At 36.1% G+C, this 22,381-nt stretch overlaps 1 protein-coding gene across 1 annotated transcript; it reads right to left on the bottom strand.

Moving 5' to 3' along the window:
- Positions 1–2,400: 2,400 nt before the first annotated feature.
- On the bottom strand, positions 2,401–3,953 carry LOC112186098 (transcriptional regulator Myc-A). Its single transcript, XM_024324459.2, has 2 exons — positions 3,822–3,953; positions 2,401–3,121 (listed from the first exon to the last, which is right to left on the bottom strand). Exons 1-2 carry the CDS (start codon positions 3,910–3,912, stop codon positions 2,625–2,627), a joined length of 588 nt encoding a protein of 195 aa, XP_024180227.1. The 5' UTR covers positions 3,913–3,953; the 3' UTR covers positions 2,401–2,624.
- Positions 3,954–22,381: the final 18,428 nt, after the last annotated feature.

Genomic DNA, 22,381 nt, shown 5'->3' with positions numbered 1-22,381 from the left:
CCGTCTTTCCCTCTGAAATTGTGTGAGAATCGTTCCTTATTTCATCATATTAGAGTAATTAGACTGTTTGTGTTTGGTATTGACCAAAGTTGTCCTAGCTTATGTACTAAGGAAAATCTATGTGGATGAAGTTGGTTCAGGTCTGTTTCTTGCTCTTTAGGGTATAAAAATTTTCAATTTCGCTCCTAAAATTTCAGAAATTCAAAATACCATTCCGAAATTGGAACTTTTAAATTTTCAACAATCATTGGAAAGTTTATGAAATTTTTCCAGTTTTATTCAAAACAAGGATAGATTCGGATTTCCAGTAATTTAACCATATAATATCAAAAAATGCAAAAAAGAAAAAAGAAAAAAAGACACTAACCATTAGTGTTCCAGTAACTGCTTCCTTTAGCATCATGATTTGTGAATGGAGAGGGAAACCAGCTGTGTTCGGATTCAAGAAAAGAGACTGCAGCATCCACACTTATGTAATGACTCCTCAACAATATATTGCATTGGTACCAACAGTGGCTCCGCCACATTGGGGCACACTGGGTTCCGTGACCCAGTAATCTTTTCGGTATATAATTAATTAAGTTAGCAAGATTTGCAGGTAACTAGCACGGTTCAGCAGTTTAGCTTCTTTTTGCTATATTGCAGGTCTAAGGTTCGATTTGTCTCCCTGCAATACTTTTTGTTTAATTTTTTTCCAAGGTTTAATTCTAGCTTGCAGCCTATTAATATTATTATTTTTTCATATGGCTTGCTATTATAAATTTGACATAATTTTATCTAAAATAATCTTATTTATAATATTTCTATCAATCGAAAATTTTAAGTTTTGATATTAATTTGAGTTCAAAATTTTTTCTTTTTAATTTCGAAAGATCCTCACCTAGGATGGAGTTCTAGCTCTGTCACTCGTTGCTATTTTTTAGTGACGGAGCAAAATGTATCAACTCTCAACTCAGTCCCAAATTTCTTGTTATTTTCTAAGATTTTTTATGTTTTGAATTTTGATATTATTATTTTATTTTTGTGCCCCAGTAACACTAAGTTTCTGACTCCGCCATTGGGTACCAATGGCCGCGAGATACCGTCATGAGCAATCAACACACACATGCAGTCTCAAACATCATCAAGTCACTGAAACTCAAGGAAGATCTGAAGCAATACTTTGCAAGAGTGACCTTAGGTATTCTTGCTTGACCATCTAATCGACCGAGAAAGCTTAGATATATATAGGAGAGATAAATTTAAAAGAAGGATGAACTTGTTTGTCTAACTGTTCAGCTTAAAGTATCTTCCGGATACAATATTCTCAATATCAGGCCTCCATTTCTGTTCAGATTGGATCATAATGCTAGGAAGGGATGGAACGTAAGAATAGCAAACACTGAGGTTGTTATTTGTTGCAAACAGATCTGTAATACAGATTACACATGAAATTTAATGAAAACTGTAGCCTGTAGGATTCTCACAGTAGTTGATAGGTGAAGCACAGTAGTAGTCTCAACATAATCACCCTTGTTTACATGATCCAAATAGCCATTTGAGTAAATCCCTAGCCTTCATATATCAAACTGGGTACTTAGAACCACTGTAAGAAACCGTCTTATCAAGCAAAGTCTACTCAAATCAGATAAACAGCTTGTAATTCAGTGTATATTACTTGAGCAATAACCCGCTCAAGAATTAGCATCCAAACTACGTACTCAAGTCAGGTGGGTGAGATATACCTTAAATCATAAACAAACAATCCCTTCAGGACTGAAACCCACGTGAAGAGCTACCCAAGAATTCACAGCAGCAGCCACTAAACAAAGGATAATGCTTACAATGAGTCGATGACAGCACCCTCATCTCCAAAAAATTTAAATGACCATCCACAGAACCATTGAATTGAGTTTAGGAGGAAGCGTTGAAGCAAATAATACAGACACGACAAAGCTTCATGAATATTAATAGGAAAATCAGGTCTTTGTTGTTCACTTCAATTGCAGGCCACAAATAGAGAAAACAAGCACTCCATAATTTTTCTCGAATGAAAAATTGTATCCAACAAATCACCATAAGCCAAAATCAGAATAATCATATAGTTCTTTGGTAAACTTTATAGATATAAATATTGAAGAAGACACAAGGTTGAAATCAAATATTGAAGAAGACATAAGGTTGAAATCTGGACTGTAGATGAGAACAGAAACATCTAACAGAAGAACGACTCTGAGAACTGATCAAGGCGCAAGGGCTGCTCTAGAAAAACAGAACTCCCATGGAAGAATAGGAGAAATAGAATAATTTGAGGGAATTTTATTGGGAAATCACCATCTCCAAATATCCAATACAGAATCAGTTATCCTCTCAAATAAATCAGTATCATTCATGAACCATAAATAATCAGTATCAGCAAAGTGTAGCGAATGAGAGATTACTAACTATATTATTTATAAATAGATTCCTTATACAAGTGATGATTAGCCAACATACATATATTAATACTGATTTTACTTCATAGATAAAAACGCTGCATAAGTTTGTGTTCCAAATAATGATTAGCCGACATACATATATTAATACTGATTTTAGAGAGAAAAAATCAGTGCATATGTTTGTGCTAGAAGTTATGATTCATCAAATCAAGCAGGTTGACATTTTTTGGTAGCCAACCAAGACCGATATTCAGCAGCACACTCCAACAGACTCTTTTGCTTTTGTAGTAAGTGCTTATTTGGGCACTCTGCAGACCAGTGGCGTACGCCCGCACAAATACCGCAGACCTTGACAATAGCACGTCCTTTCCACCTCCTATCAGGGTGGCCACCCCACACATTACATTGTGTACCGACTATATCAGAGTGGCCACCCGACACATTACAGTCCACACAAACCATATAATAACCTTTGCCAAGAGTTACTTCCATTGGGTTTGGGATACAAACCAAGTACGGGCATTCATCCGTCCAGTGTTCCTTGTCCTTCAAACAAACATCACACAACTCAAATTCTTCTCCTTCTTCTTCTTCTTCTGCTTCTTCTTCTTCTTCTTCTGCTTCTTCTTCTCCTTCTTCATCTTCTTCCTCTTCTTCCTCTACTTCAAGTTGAGACAGAGAGTCTTCAGCAGCCTTGTGTTTTCCTGTTTGTCAGTTTACCAACAGGAAAAGACATAAGAAACAATTACTGTGGCAACGAATTTAAATTCCCTATATAATAGTTCAGCCAATAATAACATATTAGCAACGAAAGGCCCTTTTTCTCATATCATTAATATACTGCAAACAGAGAAGTATTTCAAGTTATGGTATACCATCTTTCTACAAACTATACAATTCAACCATAGTCCATAGCTTATACTACAAAAGCAAAAATTGAGTTTATTTCTGAGAAATTGAGTTTGGCAGAAATTGAGTTTCAACTTTCATTGAGTTAAAAATAAGATAGATTGCCAAGACTTTTAGTTGATTACAAAAGTGAAACTCGTTTATTTCTGAGAAAATATTTTCAAATCAAACAAAATAACAAACACAAACAAATTTCTATTACATAAACAGATGCAATGTAATGGAAGGCGCATCTCAAGGTTCAGCCAATTAAGCATGTCTTGCTACACAAGATACAGAGTTAACCTTGAGCTAATTACATGACAAATTTCCAGCACAACGAAAAGGCACTAGGTTTTTCTACACCAGCATACTAAGCCCAACATGTTTCCTTTCGAATCAAACAAAATTAAGATACGAATTCTACCAAAAGTTACAGAGAACTTCATAACGAAAACAATTAGGTGAAAATTTTGATTTCTCTCACAAAACAAGAAACAAAAAACAAAAGCATACCATGAGCCTGGATCTTGTCGTCCTCCTCCGGCGGGACCTGGTTCAGGTACGGGTTCGGATCCTTGGAGAATTCTGATTCGACAAGAGACATGGCGTCGTCTGGGTCTGGATGACAGAGTAAAACTGCAATTCAGAGATTGTGCGTCAATTAGGGTCTCGGCTATTTTATAAGGCTGTCAATGTACGTGGCATAACCCCATTGGTTGTAATTTTATAATTGTCTCTTTCCTTGGCAAAATATCTCCCAACTTCCGTTTGCTAAATTGTAATTAAAACGAAACACTTCTTATATTATTTCAGAACGTGCTCTAGATGCTTCTTGTAACCAGGAGTTTAGGCTTAATGTTTTCCCTTGTATTCGGCAGTTTCATTAATCGAGACTATAGGGTAGCTGCACCAAGCCCTCATTTCAAAAAAAAAAAAAATTGTAATTAAAATGAAACACTTTTGTTTTGTTTTTTTTTGTTTTTCAAAAGAATATACCATTAGATTCGGTGGCCATTAATAAGGGCTAAAGTCTACGGTGTATTTGAATAGGAAATGGACAAGAATTCTGAACTCTATTAAATAAATGCAAATTTATTAGATATTTGTTTTGAACTAGATATAGTAACGAACTTAGAGCATTTTTAGCAAACTCTCCATTTTGGCTCCTTAGCTATTTTAGAGAGTATGTTTAGCTTTTTATCTATTTTATTAGCTTTTTACCTATTATAACTTTTAACTATCTCGCTCCTAAATATAGAGAGCGAAGTGAGGCTCTCTATAATTCAAAACATTCATTTTAAGTTATTTTATGTAATTTATAAATACATTTAAACTATTTAATCTTTATTTAAAAAATAATATAAATTCAAAACTAACTAAAATAGAGAGCATTGATGCAGACATAATTCTAAAGTAGCTAGCTAAAATGACTTTTTAGCTATTTTAGCTAAAATTTGACTCAAAAATGGCTAGCATTGCTAAAGATGCTCTTATAGTACAAAAAACAAACTCCGTGTCTATGGCAAAATCATCAGCTATCATTCCATCAGTCAATCACGCAATTGTGATATCAACAAAATGTCACTTCTTTGAAAACAAATAAGAGTTACTCCTTATCCATAAACCGCTTGGGTTGCACCTGCCTTTCAAGATAGTTATCAACTTCAATAGTAGCCTTGATCTTGATAGATAAACATTTGAAAACCATATACCAACCTAAAAGCCCACGAAGGCCCACCATCACTACTAATAAATGAAGGTGGGAAGGCTCCCTGCATACTGGCCCACAACTTAGAGCCCATCAGCCCAAGCCAAACCAGAGCAAAAGGAGCAAAAGCCCTAGCCTTATGTTACCAGGCTGCCTCTACCGCCGTCAGTCCCTCTGGCTGTTGGTCTTTCAATATGATATCACTAATTTTGCCTTATGTTTTCTATGTGTGTGAAAAGTTGCTGCAGTTTATATATAAAGAGAAAAGAAATTGCATGCTTTTATCATAGCTCAGGACACTTTGAATAGTCAAATATTAAGTTGGAAAAGAGAAATATTTGTGAGTTAATTCACTGATGTATTATTCACAATTGTGTTAGGGGTACATATACAACCCTAAACTAAAATATTACACAATATAGGCAACTTATTCCTATAAGGTAACTATTAAATTCATATATTATCCTAATAATTCTAATAATGATTCATAAGACAACACTCTCCCTTTGAGGCATAAACATCTTGAAGGCCCAACTTGCCTAGTGAGTCATAGAACATCTTGCTAGATATTTCTTTGGTAAGTATATTTGCTAATTGTTCTTCAATTAGAACAAAAAAGAAGGTGACTAACTTTGCATCCAACTTTTCCTTAAAGAAGTGTCGATCAACTTTCACATGCTTAATTTATTTGATCATGTTGCCCAGGATTCTGAGATATTTGAATTGTAGCTTGATTGTCACAAAATAGTTGCATAGCAGACTTGAGTTTAAAGCCCAAATCTCTTAGCAAATCACGTAGCCACAAGAACTCACACACTCTAAGTGCCATACCTCTGTATTTAATTAGTTTCAGCACTTGATCTTTCAACAACCTTCTGCTTCTTACTTCTCCAAGTGACAATGTTACCTCCCACAAAGGTGAAGTAATCAGATGAGACTTTCTGTCAGTGATACAACTATACCAATATGTGTCTATGTAACCACTAACATCAAGGTGTTGATGTTCAGAGAACATTAACCCTTTTCCAAATGCTGAATTCACATACCTCAAAATTCTTACTACAGCATACATGTGCCTTTCACTTTATGCATAAATTGACTCAGAACACTAACAACATAAGCAACATTAGGTCTAATGTGTGATAAGTAAATTAGATGTCTCACTAACCCTTGGTACCGAGGTTTATCAGTAGGAACCTGATCAGGATATTTTGCTAGTTTGTGATTTTGCCCAATCGGAGTATTAATTGGACAACAATCCAACATGCTTGTTTCTGCTAAGAGATCAAGTACATACTTTCTTTGACATAGGAAGATGTCATCCATCAACCTGGCTATATCAATCTCCAAAAAATATTTCAAGTCGCTCAGACTCTTCATCTCAAATTTTGTAAAGGACTTCTTCATCTTAAAAGTATTGAGTCCATAAGAGGACTTCTTCAATATACACACAACATTACAAGGCGTGTCAGGTACATAACCAGGAGGCAAGTTCATGTACTCTTCTTCAGTAAGCTCTCCATAGGAGAAGACAATCTTGACATCAAATTGATGGTGAGGCCAATTCAGATTCTCTACAAGTGACAATAATACTCGGACAATGTTCACCTTGGCTACTGGAGCAAAATTCTCATCATAATCTATCCCATATTGATAGGCTATTTCTATACACCTAAATAGATGCACAAAAATGTCTATAATTTAACCCTACAAGAATGTCGAAAATAGTATAGGTAAGTAGGGATCGTTCCCGCAAGAGATTGTGGTCTAATCACTAATCTAAAGACTCAAAACAAAATAAACATAAACTGTCCAGTTATAAAGATCTGACTGGCAGACGACTCTAAACTATTCTAAATGTCACGAAAATTTACAGACAGACTCTAGACATGACAAACTAACTACTGACAAAGTTTGATAATTTTTGAAGATGTTTTGGTTGACGAACTAATTAAATAAAAACGAAACACTAAATGACTCCGAAAATAAAAAGACTTGATTCAAGGTTTTGAAAATCAAAGATAAAATAAGTTAGAGGAATTGCATCCACCACCAATCAATCAAGTAAACTAATCATGTTCAACCTAATTTCATTTATCTATGGATGAAGATGCTCAAGTTAACCCAACGCCTGAATTAACCTATTGTTCTTCCTTACTTGTATGCTAGGTGAGAGACGCTCTACACCTAACCTATTTTCTAAAATGCAACCTAGGTTGACGCAACTCTAGATTTAACACATAGAAATCATTAAGATTAAGAAAAACGAGACATCACAAGACATCATGAGTACGACGCGTCTCAATTAATCTAGGAACCTAATCACTCGCCTTATAGACGATTTACTACTCTAGAACTCTCAACGGAACCCTCGAAACAAGGCACAGGCAATGATTATTCTTAGCAATAGAATCCTAAACATGCAATCTAAGTTGCGCACCAAAGAAAACATGCAAAGGAATCATCAATGTGAAGATAGAAATTAGGTTCTCATCCAATAGATAAACAAAACTAATTGAAAGTCATAATAAGTTTACAATCATGATTTGGGGCTTCAACAACCCCTAACAAAAGAGTTAGTTTCTCATAGAAAGAAAAACAAAAACAAGCTAAAGAGAAAAATAAGAAGTTGCAGCAGAGAGGGGAGAGGACGGAGAGCCGGGAAGAGAAGCCAAGAGCTGCTGCAGATTTATCTCCTTTTATATACTTAGAGGTTGCCTTCATCTTTCTATTGTGTAGGAAATCCAAAACCTAAAAGAATTAGGGCTCACGTGCTTAGGTGGAGTTTTCCTATTGGCTCTTGAACTTGATGACTTATTCCAACCATTCACATCGCCCATTAAGTCAGAATATGATGCAAAAACTCGTCCTCGGGCTTTTCGATGTGATTTGGGCTTCGAAACATAAATTCCCGTCCAACCTCAGATTCACGTGCAGCCTGACCTTCTTGTACTAAATCGGCCATAACTTCTTCTAGAAAAATGATATTGATGAGCCGTAAAAAGAACTGGAAACTAGACATCTGAATCTTTCCATCAATATAAAGATCATCCTCTGGATCATTGTGAGCTGGTCTCAGTGATCTGTCGAAGTTGACTGATCTGCACAGGCAGATTTGCCAATTTTTCCTTTCAATCCCTCTTTTACTTCTTTTCTCATTCTTTGCTCAAAATACCTATAAAACAAGTAAACAACGTAAATAACGAGAAAATACAGTAACTAACAAAGAAAGTATAGAGGTTAACGTTATTAATATCGCATAATTATGCTCCTATCAAATACCCCCACACTTAAGCTTTGCTAGTCCCTAGCAAACGACTAGACACTAGAACAAAAGACACAGACCTAACGTCTTCCAAACATCTTAGAGAACTTTTAAGCCCACAACTATGGTCAACAAGATTCAAGCAGTCATGAAATCAAACTCATAATCAGACTTAAGAGCTAATTTACTTTGATAACCATCATGCTCAAAATATAATGCAGAGATAGTCCAAACCGATGCAACAAAAGAAAACTCAACATCTTCATGTTTCAAACAAGCTTCAACTTAATTGCTCACAAAGATGCTCTCAATTTCTTTTCTCTCATGATTTTCTGACTTGATGCCTAAGCATAAATATTCACTCAAGTTATATGTGAGAGGAATGATGTAATAAGGCAAACAAATAGCTCACATATGATAACAAGAAAGAAAAGCTTTTTCTGATATTTTTTTCATTATGATCCCATGATTGGAATGCCAAAACTCGGATCAAGGCCAGTGACACCATATGCTCACCCCTCTGCACAAGTCTCCACAAATCGAATGCACAACTTTAAAGATCAGAAGGTCATTATTCAAGGTTGTAATGGGGCCAAGGGTTGAGGTTTAATGAAAGAAAGGATAGGAAATAACAAAGATTCTAAAAATCTAGTGGAGCGAGTAATGAAGTAAGAGATGAAAAGTCTTTAAAGTTCTCAAGGTATAACGTCTACAACATTCGTGAAGTAGGACAAAGGCCAAATTCATCATGTTGGGCCTTCACTTCTAATCAATCTCCTTTTTCACACAGAGAATCAGATCCAAACTTTGTATTATTTTTTCCTTCAATGCCGAATAATTCTTTTTTTTTTTTTTTTTTTTTCACCGCAATAAATATTTTTTCTTTGGATCATGAATCTGATTCCCCCACACTTGTTTTGTACAACAATCACCTTGAACGGAAATATCTCATGAATATAGCTCCACTAAATCTTAAGAATAAGGGTAAAGGAAAAACTACACTAGGCTCAAGGTTTAAGGATTATGTGGGTGATGAAAGAAAAGGCTAAATGTAGGCTCAAAGGGGTTAACTAGGGGGTTGCACATCTTGTGTGCATAAAGGGACACCGGTTAGTTTGGCTTTGGTGGTAATCCTAGTGTCTTCATCCCTTTCCATCCATCATGCAATTCAACCATACGCTTCAAGAGGCTTTGGGGCAAGTTCTAGCATTTGTCCTTATATAAATATGCATGTCGAATCCGAGTCTCAACCAAGGTGAATAAAAGATGAGATCAAGCAAAATCCTCGTCAAGAAAATAAGATGATCTATACTAAGCACTCAGAAAAGAAATAGCACATATAAAGGCTCAATAACTCACAAGGGACTAAATCAAGTTTAACTTGTTCTAGCATGCTTCCATCAAATTTTCAGTCATCACATAAGTCCTAACCATCTATTGCACCATAAATCAAGCATAATAATCATAAAAGTCTATTAGCAATTACTTAAGATTATGAATCCAAAATCATGCTTGCAATCATCTTGTAACCATATAATTCAAATCGATAGTTCATGCTCATCATAATGTTGGAAGACTCCTAAAGACTCAACAAAAACAAAAACAAAACCTAAAAATATTTTTTCTTGGTTGATTTTTCAGTTTTTTTTTTTTGTTTTTTTTTTCTGACGACCGGTCGGCGGATTTCGCCGACTGGTCGGTGAGCTTCTGACCCTGAAATAGACAAACAACGACCGGTCGGCAGACTTCGCCGACTGGTCGGTGGATTTCGAAAAAAAACATGAAATTAAAGCCAAAACTCCTAAAACAAAAACTCTAAGCAAAACAACAAAGTGTTTAACCTTCCCCCCACACTTGATCTAAACATTGCCCTCAATGTTTGACTATGAAGTACAACAATGAACAAACCAAGCATAAAGAAAAAGATTAAACACAACAAAAAGACACAATAGAGCAAATATAATCAAAGAACATAAATAAAAGGGAAGAGATAGAGAGATCAAATCTGTTTGGCGAACAATCCGTGCTACTTCCAACTCCTCCATCATTGGGTTGCCTCCAAGTAGCGCTTGGTTTAATGTCCTCAGCCTGACACACCTACTCTCCATCAAGAGTAATCAGGAGGTTTTGGTCTTGGATCCCTCAAATGCTTAACCCTTTTAAGTGAAGTTTCATGATCTCTTGATAACAACTTGGGTAGCTTGGGAGTAATGGAAACATGGGATTGGATGATCCTCTTTTTCTTTCTCTTCTTCCATTGTCTCCATCTCCTATGAGATCCACCAAGCATGGATAGAATGATCTCCTTATCAGATGTCAAATTCTCGCAAATGACCATCTCCACATGATCAACAAAATCAATGATTTCTTGGATGGAAGAAACACTTGTAGAGCTCGAATATGGCAAGGGAAAATCAGGTGGTGCACAGTGTTCGAGAGATAGAGGCCCGATGATATGTGATTGGATGGTTTCCTCTTCTAAGAAATCACCCATATCATCACTGAAACACTCTTGATCTTCATGAGGTATGGTGATTGCTTCCGGCACATTGAACTCATTTTCATAAAGCTCCTCCTTACTTTCTTCATTATAAAACCCCTCATCATCAAAGGGATCTTCCTCCTCCAACGCTTCAAGTTCGGTCAAGTGGTGGACGGTGTAGTCGTCATCCTCATCTAAGAATGAGTCACATAATGTATCATGAGATTGAAGAAACACAGTGGCTGGTGTAGGGGGCTCCCATAGAGTTGTCATAGGTGTAAGAGAGTTCTCTTGAGGTAATGCGCTCTCCCAAATCTCATTAACTGCCGGCCAATCATCCTCCTCAATTGTGGAAAGCTCTTGAATTGGTTCTGGCTCTCTTGACTCTTGATTCAAGCAATCCAAAATTATCTCCACATATTGCCCAATCTTCTCAACAGATTCTTCAATATTTTGTGTATAAGATTTCATGCTCTGTATGCAAGAAGAAGCAGTATTAGTCATAGAAGCAACCAAATCTTCAAGAGAGTTACCTTCAGGTGTTGGTGACTGATGATCATGGTATGAAGACGAAGAAGCATCAAACGCATTGAAGGATTCTTGTTGGGAGTTTAGATAGCCATTCCATTCAACGTAGGGATGATTATCCCATGCCGGATTGTATGCAGGCACATATTGATCATTCCAATGCCCTTGGTTTGCTTGATATCCTCCAAACATGTTGTTTTGATCGAAGTAAGCTTGATATTGCATGTTTGGACATGTCTCCGTTGAATGACCAACCAAGGAGCATATGGAACACATCTCGTATGAAGGATGCCACATTGCAAAACAAAAATAAAAAGAAAAGAAAGTTAGAATAGATACAGATCAAGAACAAAAATAAACCAAAAAAAATAGACTAGCAATTAGAAACAACAATCCCCGGCGACCGGCGCCAAAAATTGATAGGCTATTTCTATACACCTAAATAGATGCACAAAAATGTCTATAATTTAACCCTACAAGAATGTCGAAAATAGTATAGGTAAGTAGGGATCGTTCCCGCAAGAGATTGTGGTCTAATCACTAATCTAAAGACTCAAAACAAAATAAACATAAACTGTCCAGTTATAAAGATCTGACTGGCAGACGACTCTAAACTATTCTAAATGTCACGAAAATTTACAGACAGACTCTAGACATGACAAACTAACTACTGACAAAGTTTGATAATTTTTGAAGATGTTTTGGTTGACGAACTAATTAAATAAAAACGAAACACTAAATGACTCCGAAAATAAAAAGACTTGATTCAAGGTTTTGAAAATCAAAGATAAAATAAGTTAGAGGAATTGCATCCACCACCAATCAATCAAGTAAACTAATCATGTTCAACCTAATTTCATTTATCTATGGATGAAGATGCTCAAGTTAACCCAACGCCTGAATTAACCTATTGTTCTTCCTTACTTGTATGCTAGGTGAGAGACGCTCTACACCTAACCTATTTTCTAAAATGCAACCTAGGTTGACGCAACTCTAGATTTAACACATAGAAATCATTAAGATTAAGAAAAACAAGACATCACAAGACATCATGAGTACGACGCGTCTCAATTAATCTAGGAACCTAATCACTCGCCTTATAGACGATTTACTACTCTAGAACTCTCAACGGAACCCTCGAAACAAGGCACAGGCAATGATTATTCTTAGCAATAGAATCCTAAACATGCAATCTAAGTTGCGCACCAAAGAAAACATGCAAAGGAATCATCAATGTGAAGATAGAAATTAGGTTCTCATCCAATAGATAAACAAAACTAATTGAAAGTCATAATAAGTTTACAATCATGATTTGGGGCTTCAACAACCCCTAACAAAAGAGTTAGTTTCTCATAGAAAGAAAAACAAAAACAAGCTAAAGAGAAAAATAAGAAGTTGCAGCAGAGAGGGGAGAGGACGGAGAGCCGGGAAGAGAAGCCAAGAGCTGCTGCAGATTTATCTCCTTTTATATACTTAGAGGTTGCCTTCATCTTTCTATTGTGTAGGAAATCCAAAACCTAAAAGAATTAGGGCTCACGTGCTTAGGTGGAGTTTTCCTATTGGCTCTTGAACTTGATGACTTATTCCAACCATTCACATCGCCCATTAAGTCAGAATATGATGCAAAAACTCGTCCTCGGGCTTTTCGATGTGATTTGGGCTTCGAAACATAAATTCCCGTCCAACCTCAGATTCACGTGCAGCCTGACCTTCTTGTACTAAATCGGCCATAACTTCTTCTAGAAAAATGATATTGATGAGCCGTAAAAAGAACTGGAAACTAGACATCTGAAGCTTTCCATCAATATAAAGATCATCCTCTGGATCATTGTGAGCTGGTCTCAGTGATCTGTCGAAGTTGACTGATCTGCACAGGCAGATTTGCCAATTTTTCCTTTCAATCCCTCTTTTACTTCTTTTCTCATTCTTTGCTCAAAATACCTATAAAACAAGTAAACAACGTAAATAACGAGAAAATACAGTAACTAACAAAGAAAGTATAGAGGTTAACGTTATTAATATCGCATAATTATGCTCCTATCACATATGCCTGAGTGAACCCTTTAACCACCAGCATTGCCTTATACCTGCTTTTAGTGCCATATGCATTATGTTTCATAGTGTAAATCCATCTACATATACCGGGCTTCTTCCCATGTGGGAATGGGACCAGTTTTCAGGTGTGATTCTTCTGTAATGCCTCAATTTCCTCCTCAATTGCCTTGGCCCACTTCAGGTCTTCCACAACTTCTCGCACTTTGTTAGGCACATATATAGAGGATATTTAATTCACAAATGAGGTATAAGGTCTGGACAACCTATGATGTGACACAAAGTTAGCAATTAGATACTTGGGTTTAGCAGTTTCGGAAGGCTCATATCTTTTAACTGGTTTACCACGGGTAGTTTACTGAGTATCACCTATGTAGAAGAGACTGACTTTATAGGATCACTAGGAGTAACAACTGGATATATTTGAGTTGAAGCTTCTTGACCAAAGAGTTGAGCAATAGGGGGTGAAGTTTGAGACAAGGGAACAACCTAAGTAGAATCTTCTTCACTGGTTGAAATTATCCTTCGACTAGTAAAGTACGGAATTTTTGAACAAGTCCTGATTTAGGGTTTAGGGTACGGAATTCTTCAGCTCCAGAATTTGATTGGTTGAGATTATCCTTCGACTAGTAAAGTACGGAATTCTTCGATGTTAGCTAAATAACCACCCTCAAGTATAAGGGGTACAAGTAATAGTATAGGGATTTAAGAAATGTTATCAAACCCACGAGGATTGGATTCTTTTAACTAGCTAGGGTGTTAACCTAAGGAGAGCTAGAATATGCAAATGTACAATCATAAACCTAAATTCAAAAGGAAATCTAGGCTCATGGTAAGTATGTGCATTGTGATGATAGTGAAATTAGTTGTTGGATAGAGTAGTGAACCAAATTAAATTAAATGCTCAAATGTAAACTAAACTACACTAAACTAACCTAGTAATATAATGGATGAAGTTAGGGGTTTGATTGTCTACCATTAACCTCCCTTGCAAGTATTGAAATTCAAATACAAGTGATGATATTCTAATTTTCCAATTACCCTCTTTGCATCTGGATAAGACTACAAAGGCTTAAACTTCTTTAATGTTATCAATTTCAACCGGATAAGTCTAGAATTAACTACCTAAGAACAAATCCTATTACCGGTTAAGTCTCAATTCATTGGTTCTAGATGCATAAAGCTTTGAGTTTAGATAATCATGTAAGCAAACCAATTCTAGATCTAGGTGATTTTAACTCACAACCTTCACATGCGCATAGAGGATGCTATCATGCTATCAATGCTCAAGGTTAACTACTCCCTAAACATTTTTTCATGAGATGACAAACACAACACATTCAAAGTAGTTAAGTTTGAATAAATGCATTCACTTCTTGAATTAGCATATGAAGATGAAAATAACAAATAACTTCAAATGTAAATTAAAATATCAATTCATACAAGTTTGGTTAGGGCTTTCAACTCTAGCCCCAACAAAGTAACTACTCACTCATAGTCATACAAATTGGCATCAAATCTATAAAGTAAATCAAGGTAAATTAAAGAGTTAAGGGAAGAAAGAACTAGTTGAAGCTTGACAAATCAATGGGTAGCTTCTCCTTCATTTTTCTCCTTCAATGCTCCTTGAATCATCCTTGATGGTGGAATGGATGGATAATGAACTTCTTGATGGTGATGATGAATGGAATGGTGATGAAGATATGATGCTCCTTTGGCTAACTTTGAGTGGTGGAAGATGATAGTTGTGGTGGTGATGATGGAGGAGATGGAGTAGATTGGATATTGTGTGTTTGGATTTTGAAAGGTGGATATGGAGGTTTTGTGAAGGAGATGAAGAGAGAAAGCAGATGTAATGGGGTGGAATTGGTTGATGGTTTATATAGAGAAGAAAAAGAGGGAAGTAATGATGAATAAAAACAAAGCATGAAGGTGAAGTATGAGAGTAATGATGATCTATTATAGAGATTGGAGTAGAAAAATATATCTAAGGAAAAAGAGAAAAGCATCTAGCTTTCTTTATGTGAGTAGGAAACATGAACATGATGAATGTTGAGCTGGTTTTCGGTCACTTTTTGCCCCTTAATTCCTTCAATTAATTCTCCATTAAGACTTCAGAATGGGCCTCTGACTTCTTCATATAAAATGTTCCTCCATGAGTGTAGATCATCCTGGTAAAATTTCAGAGTTAAATTCACTGTGTTTCAGCCTTAAATGCTTCTGAAATATGTACAGGTCAGGTTTTCCAGTTTTCATCTTTCAGAAAATTAGAGTGACTGTTTGAAGACCTTCCACTCAAAACTAGCTCTGGCACTCTTCATAACAAATGATCCTTGGGATTTCTAGGATGAAACTGGAAAGTTTCAAATTATTCGGAGTTCGTTTGGTCAGGCGGCTACCCCTCCTTTCTTGTCTAGCTCACTTTTTCTTAGCCGGAGAAGGAAAATGTCTAGCTCACTTTCTCTTCTCCATTATTTCCTAACATGATAAGGAAAATAAATAAATAAATAAATATAACTAAACACAAAGGTTAAGCAAAAGTACAAGATTAGGGAAATAATGAAATTGGATTAGTCAATATTAAATTTGGACTTTAAAACAAGTAATTTCCATGTTTTTAGGGCACAAATATGTATATGAATTATGATCCAACATTTGACGGGTCCTAATCCTCCAAATTTCGACTAGTCTAGTACCTCTTTGCTTGCTGACTTTTCTCAGTTTAACTAGTCAAATTTCCTTTAGTTCCAATATTTTTATCTTTGTTTTCATTTTCTTTTTCTTCCTCCAACGCTTGTAGAGCCCTCTCCTTGACCGTGAATATGGCTCATCTTGTTGCATCCCAGTACTTTTCTCTGTGTCTCAAGTCTTTTTCAATCCTCTACCATCAAACATCTCTTCGAAAAACTCATTATCTCCCTGAAGAGAAGTGTTGGTGATGGAGAAATAGCATATGTCTTTATAGAATGACACATCTATGGTGATGTAGAATTTCCTTGTAGGAGGATGATAACACTTGTAGCCCTTTTTATAAGAGTCATAACCTTCAAAGATACACTTGAGAGCCTGGGTATCCAACTTTGACCTCTGATTTTTTGGTATGTGAACAAAAGTAACATAGCCAAAGACACGAGCAAGAAGATTATGGAAGGAAGGACAGGAGAAATGGGTTGACAAGACTTAAAAGGAAATACGCCCCTGAAGGACACTAGAAGGAAGATTGTTGATAAGATGGGATGCTATTCGGACTGCCTCACCTACAAATACTTGGGCATATAAGCACCAAATAACAATGCTCAAGCTATGTCTAAGAGATGACGATTTTTACGGTCAGATACACCATTTTGCTTTGCTATTTAGGGACAAATGGCTTGATGAGTTATGCCTTGTTCTTGAAAAAGCTTTTGAAAATCATGATTGACAAACTCCACCCACATTATCAGAACGAAAAAACTTTGGTGTTTGAATCATTTTCTGAAAATCTTAAGGGTTAAATACTGTTTAGTCCCTGTACTTTGCATCTCTTATCATTTCAGTCCCTGACATTTTAATTTAATCTAAAAACTCTATGACCTCACAATTTTTCTCCAATAGGTCCATTCCGCGTCAAATTAGGAGTTGGCATTGGGTGAAATGTCCAATATACCCCTCTGTTATTTCTTTTTCCTTTTTTATTTCTTTTTTTCCTTTTTTTTCTTTTTCCTTTTTAATTTCTTTTTTCCCTTTTTTTTTTCTTTTTCCTTTTTAATTTCTTTTTTTTCTTTTTTCTTTTTCCTTTTTAATTTCTTTTTTTCTTTTTCTTCTTTTTTCTTGTTCCTTTTAATTTCTTTTTTCTTTTTCTTTTTTTCTTTTCGTTCTGCCTACTTTCTCTTTCCTCAACCCACCAATCCCATTCCGATCAAACTCCACAACCCATCTGTTTCTCTCCCCAAATTGAAACCAAACCCAGCAAAGACCTAGCTTGGCGGTGTATAGATGGACATCGAGCAAAACCAAGAGGCTAGGAGCTGATCGATCACTTCTTCACCTTCTCTAAAGCCATCTCCCTTCGTTGTCTCTTAGCGGATCCGCCCTCGTCTCCATCGTCGCCGACGCCATCTCTCAAACATAAGCAAATCCCAATCAGCTCTGAAATTCACCGCTCAACCACTCCCCTCTTGTTTTCACAACCTACTTCTCTCTCTCCCACTCAAATCCCACTTTCTCTCTCCACATCAGGCCTCAATTTGGAAACTTTTCACTAAAAACTACCATTTTTTCATACTATGAAGTTTTTGGGTCTTGCTCAAAATGGTGATTTGGATTTTGGGTCTGGTTGAAATAGTGGTTTTTGATGGCCAAGTTGACCAAAACCAGAAGTGAAGAAGAAGAATAGTGATGGAAAAGAAAAATGGCCGCCGGCGTGGAGAACAATAATTGGGGTTTTGGATCGATCTGGATTGGTTCGCCGACGTGGCGCTACTGATGCAGCAGGATATGATGGTCATTAAAAAGGAAAAAGAAAAAAGGAAAAAAGAAATTAAAAAGGAAAAAAGAAAAATAAAAAAAGAAAAAAGAAATTAAAAAGGAAAAAAGAAAAATAAAAAAAATAAAAAAGAAATTAAAAAGGAAAAAGAAAAAAAGAAATTAAAAAGGAAAAAGAAAAAAAAAGAAATAACATAGGGGTATATTGGACATTTCACCCAAGGCCAACTCCTAATTTGACGCGCAAGAGACCTATTAGAGGGAAATTGTGAGATCAGGGAGTTTTTAGATTAAATTAGAATGTCAAGGACTGAAACGATGAGAGAGGCAAAGTATAGGAACTAAACAATATTTAACCCAAATCTTAAAATGCAGAAAATATAACATCCTTAGATTTAAGCAATGTAACCTAAAATAATCTAGTACAATCATCAATAAAGAGAACAAAATATCACATTCCATACACAATAGGTTCTCTGGAAGGTCCCCACATATCAAAGTGAATAACTTCAAAAGGAATGGAACTTTTATTAGAAGGACTCAATGTATAACTGACTCTATGACTTTTCGCCAAAACATATATTTCACAATGTAAAGAAGACTCATCAATGCCAACAAAAAAAGAGGGCATAGTTTTGCACATCACACTGAAAGAAGGATACCCTCAGTGTCTATGCCATAACCAAACTTCATTCAGCTCTCTAGAATTCAAAGTTAAAGCGCTTGGGACATTCTTCCTTGGCCTCTCTCCTACATATACTTGATCCAGATGAAACAATCTCCCCCTCAGATATCTTCTGCCAAATACCTCCCTAATCAGAAGATCATGAAAAAGTACATACATGGGAAAGAATGTCACATAGCACAGGGATTGAGCATTTAGTTGAGGAACATAAATTAGGTGATGAGAAAGGTCTGGCACATATGAGACATCATGCAATACTAAGACAGGTGTGACTCTTATAGACGCAATACCTAGAATAGGAAAACGATTCACCATTAGCATTGGTAACATGCGACACATCAAGGGTGGGTAAGTTTATAAAGTATTTCCTATCATAGATCATATGATCTGAAGCACCTAAATCAATAATCCATGTATCTGAAACTACAAAGTTAGAAATTTTTAAAGCCATACCAATCTTACCGGTACTTCTACCAACCACTAAGACCGAAGGATTGTGATCTTTATCTGTGGTATGATCTTACCCTGCAACACCAAAGTGCTCTAAGTTCTAAACAAGATTGACAACTGCCTTCCCTCTCCTTTAAGGCCTAGTTGGCTTGGGTCTACTGAAATATCCAACAGGCCAGATACCTAACCAGCTTATATTAGTTCTCCTTAGTGTGTCCAACTAGATTCCAGTGCTGCATATAGACCCACCAGAATTGGCTCCTGATGAAGTACCCTTAGTCATGGACAAAGTCCAGATGATGGTGTAGAATAGCTAGAAGGTAGACCTTGAGCCTGTGGGGAGGGTGGGTTGGATTAAATGGTCAAGCTATAGATCTCTGAATGGACTGCCTTTGGGCTCTATCTTGCTGAGATTCATCCTTACTGATATAGGTAAAAGCCTCAATAAGAGAAGGAGCTCTTGCCTACTAAGCAGTTCTCCCTTGGCACTGTCATGCCTAGCATCCAATCCATTCAGAAACTAGTGCACTCGCTAAACTCCTTTCCTTCTAGTACTAAGCAATAGCCTCATCATTCTTCAATTTGTTTGGTCGTCGCTAACCAATCTTGGCCTAAACATTCTTTAGCTGGGTGTATAACACCGAAACTACTTGCCCATCCTACTTCATCCTTGTTACCTTGCACAACAGCTCATTAATTTGAGAGAAGTCAGATTCACTCAGGTAAAGATCATTGAGCGTCTTCCAAACTTCTATTGTAGTAACACACCCAATGATCAATTGGATCACCTCATTAGTCATGACCTTCTACAAAATTGATAGTACAAGTCCATCAACATCTTCCCACTTCATATAGTTTTCACTTTTCTCATTTGCTCATGCCTTGATAATACTATTAACATGGCCCATCTTTATGGAATATCTTGTGGATTCCATAAAGATGGGCTGAGATCATCTTCTTCCATGTACAATAGTTCCCAAGTCCATTCAATTTTGCTCATTCGAATGAACCTAAGGAAGAATCAGGGGTTGGACAAAGACTTCTACTTTATGAATACCTGAATTACTGGTATTCCCCCTTCTCCACCTTTTAGAAGGAACTTCATTATCTCCAACCATTGTGAAAGAAGAATAGCGTGCAGCGGAAGTAACACATAATACTAGGGTTTTTAAAAAATTAGGGTTTCAAAAAATTTGAAAACAAAACCTGTGAGAGTCTTCTGAAAGAATAGAGAATGATCCAAATCACTGAAAAGTGATAGGAACAGAAATCAATCATCTAAATAAGGGGAAAGAACAATGAAAAAATAAAGAGACAAAGAAGAACAATGTGCAGCGAAAGTAACATAGAAGACTAGGCTTTCAAAAAATTTGGGTTTCGAAAAATTTGGGAACAAAACTTGTAAGAGTTTTCTGAAAGAATAGAGAATGATCCAAATCACTGAAAAGTTATAGGAACATAAATCAATCCTCTAAATAAGAGGAAAGAACAATGAAAAAATAAAGAGACAAAGTCCTCGCAGATCTTTGCTCTGATACCAAGTCAAATATTGAGTTGAAGAAGAGAAATATTTGTGAGAGAATTTTCTAATGTATTATTCACAATTGTGTTAGGGGTATATATACAACCCTAAAATAAAGTACTACACAATATAGGAAACCTATAATGCAACTATTAAATACAGATATTCTTCTAATAGTTCTAATAATGACTCAAAAGTCAACATGAATCACCACCATCAACAATTGAAAAGGCTAAAAACTCTATAGATCTACAAGTTTCAGTGAGCTCAAAAGTTTTGCTGATTGTCTTGCAACAAACACTTTCTTGCTTGCAATAATAATGAACCTTAACGCACTTGGTGAATCAGTAAACTCAGGCCACTTCGACTTAGGAATAGGTTTTGCTCCTAGATGTGTGGAAGCCACATGGTCCTTGAATAAAACGCGGTGCACATAATAACGACCGCAAACTTGTGTCAATGGATGACCAAAATCCTCTATGGTTCCTGATTGCCTGCAAAAAAAAAATAATAATATAAGATATTGTTTGTTCTAACTGAAAATTTTATTAACATATATAGAAAGAAGAAAAGTATACCGAAGCCATTGGCGTAGATCATTTTTCTTAATATTCGGAATGTAAAATAGAAAAAATGATCTATTCTCCAACTCCTGAAAGCGATCATAGAATTGTAGATAAAGTTCAACAACAGTTTTGTTTGACTCTATCTCAATTCCCGTTGAGCATAACTGTATCACTGTTAACATGGAAACAGAAAATTAATAATACTTCATGGCTATATAAACAAAAATACAAGACCTTGAGGAGGATACATTACCTCGTAATATTCCGCCAGTATCGGGATTGTACAATGCTGCGTTAAGTAGTCCGAATGTGACTGTTTCAAATAGTTCCTCTACGTGAGGGCTACGTCCCTTCAATACTTCATTGCATACACGGAGAGCAATGTTACTCCCAGATCCTAGTGCAGCAAAAGTATCAAAAACTTTCTTTGAATCCTTTACACGCTTTTTAAATTTTTCATCATACAAGTCTATAAGATGATATACGGTTGGTTTCTGCATTGAATATTTAAATTTGAATTAGTAAACTATAAAATTCATAGACCAAATGATTGCTTTAAGAAATGATTACTTACTTCATTTTCAACCCCGATGACAAAACATTCAGACGATAGAAAATCATCAACTTTCCTAGGTATCTCGCATCCATATTTGGATATGGAAGAAATCGTCTTTGGCTCAGCTCCTTGGGAACTACAGTATTCTTGCATGCGTTTCCAAATCTTTTCGCATCCGCCGGCACTTCCAACCATTGTGGCTATGATATAGCCATTTGAAGTTATCTGTTCAAATTTTTTTTGCACATCTGTTCCTGAAAATATTAAGTATGCAAAGATTGAGAAAAGAATAATAAACTCTAAAAAAAATATCACAACAACTATTTAACAAAAAGAAATAACTATAACTCTACACGGCAACTTACTTATAGTTCCTTCGTAGGTCAATCTGGAGTCACTTCCAAGGATGATTTTCTTTTCATTCTCTAAACTCGCTACAACATTGGTAGTACCTTTGGTTTTGTCCAAAATATCTGCAACACAGAGAAAATTAGAGAGTCAGATCTTCCAGATACAATACATGCTCAATATCAGGCCTTTTATCAGTAGCAAAGTCTTGATATATCAAACTGGGTACTTAGAACCGCTGTAAGACACCTCTTATCAAGCAAAGTCTACTCAAATCAGATAAACAACCTGTTTCAGTGTATATTTCATGCCCTTCATAAGGAACTTAAGCAATAATCCACTCAACAATTAGCATCCAAACTAATACTCAAGTCAGTTGGGTGAGCTATAGCTTAAACCATAAACAAAAAAGCTCTTCAGTAATCAGTACTGAGACTCACTTGAAGA

The sequence above is a fragment of the Rosa chinensis genome, chromosome 2 (assembly GCF_002994745.2).
Source record: "Rosa chinensis cultivar Old Blush chromosome 2, RchiOBHm-V2, whole genome shotgun sequence".
NCBI classification, from domain to species: domain Eukaryota; kingdom Viridiplantae; phylum Streptophyta; class Magnoliopsida; order Rosales; family Rosaceae; genus Rosa; species Rosa chinensis.
This window is presented reverse-complemented; position numbering and strand designations above follow the sequence as displayed.

Bases quoted from the DNA above. Each gene is read 5' to 3' on its own strand.
- LOC112186098 (XM_024324459.2), bottom strand. From the start codon at position 3,912: ATGTCTCTTGTCGAATCAGAATTCTCCAAGGATCCGAACCCGTACCTG. The intron at 3,122-3,821 runs GTATGCTTTTGT...ACTGACAAACAG, and splicing joins CGACAAGATCCAGGCTCATG to GAAAACACAAGGCTGCTGAA.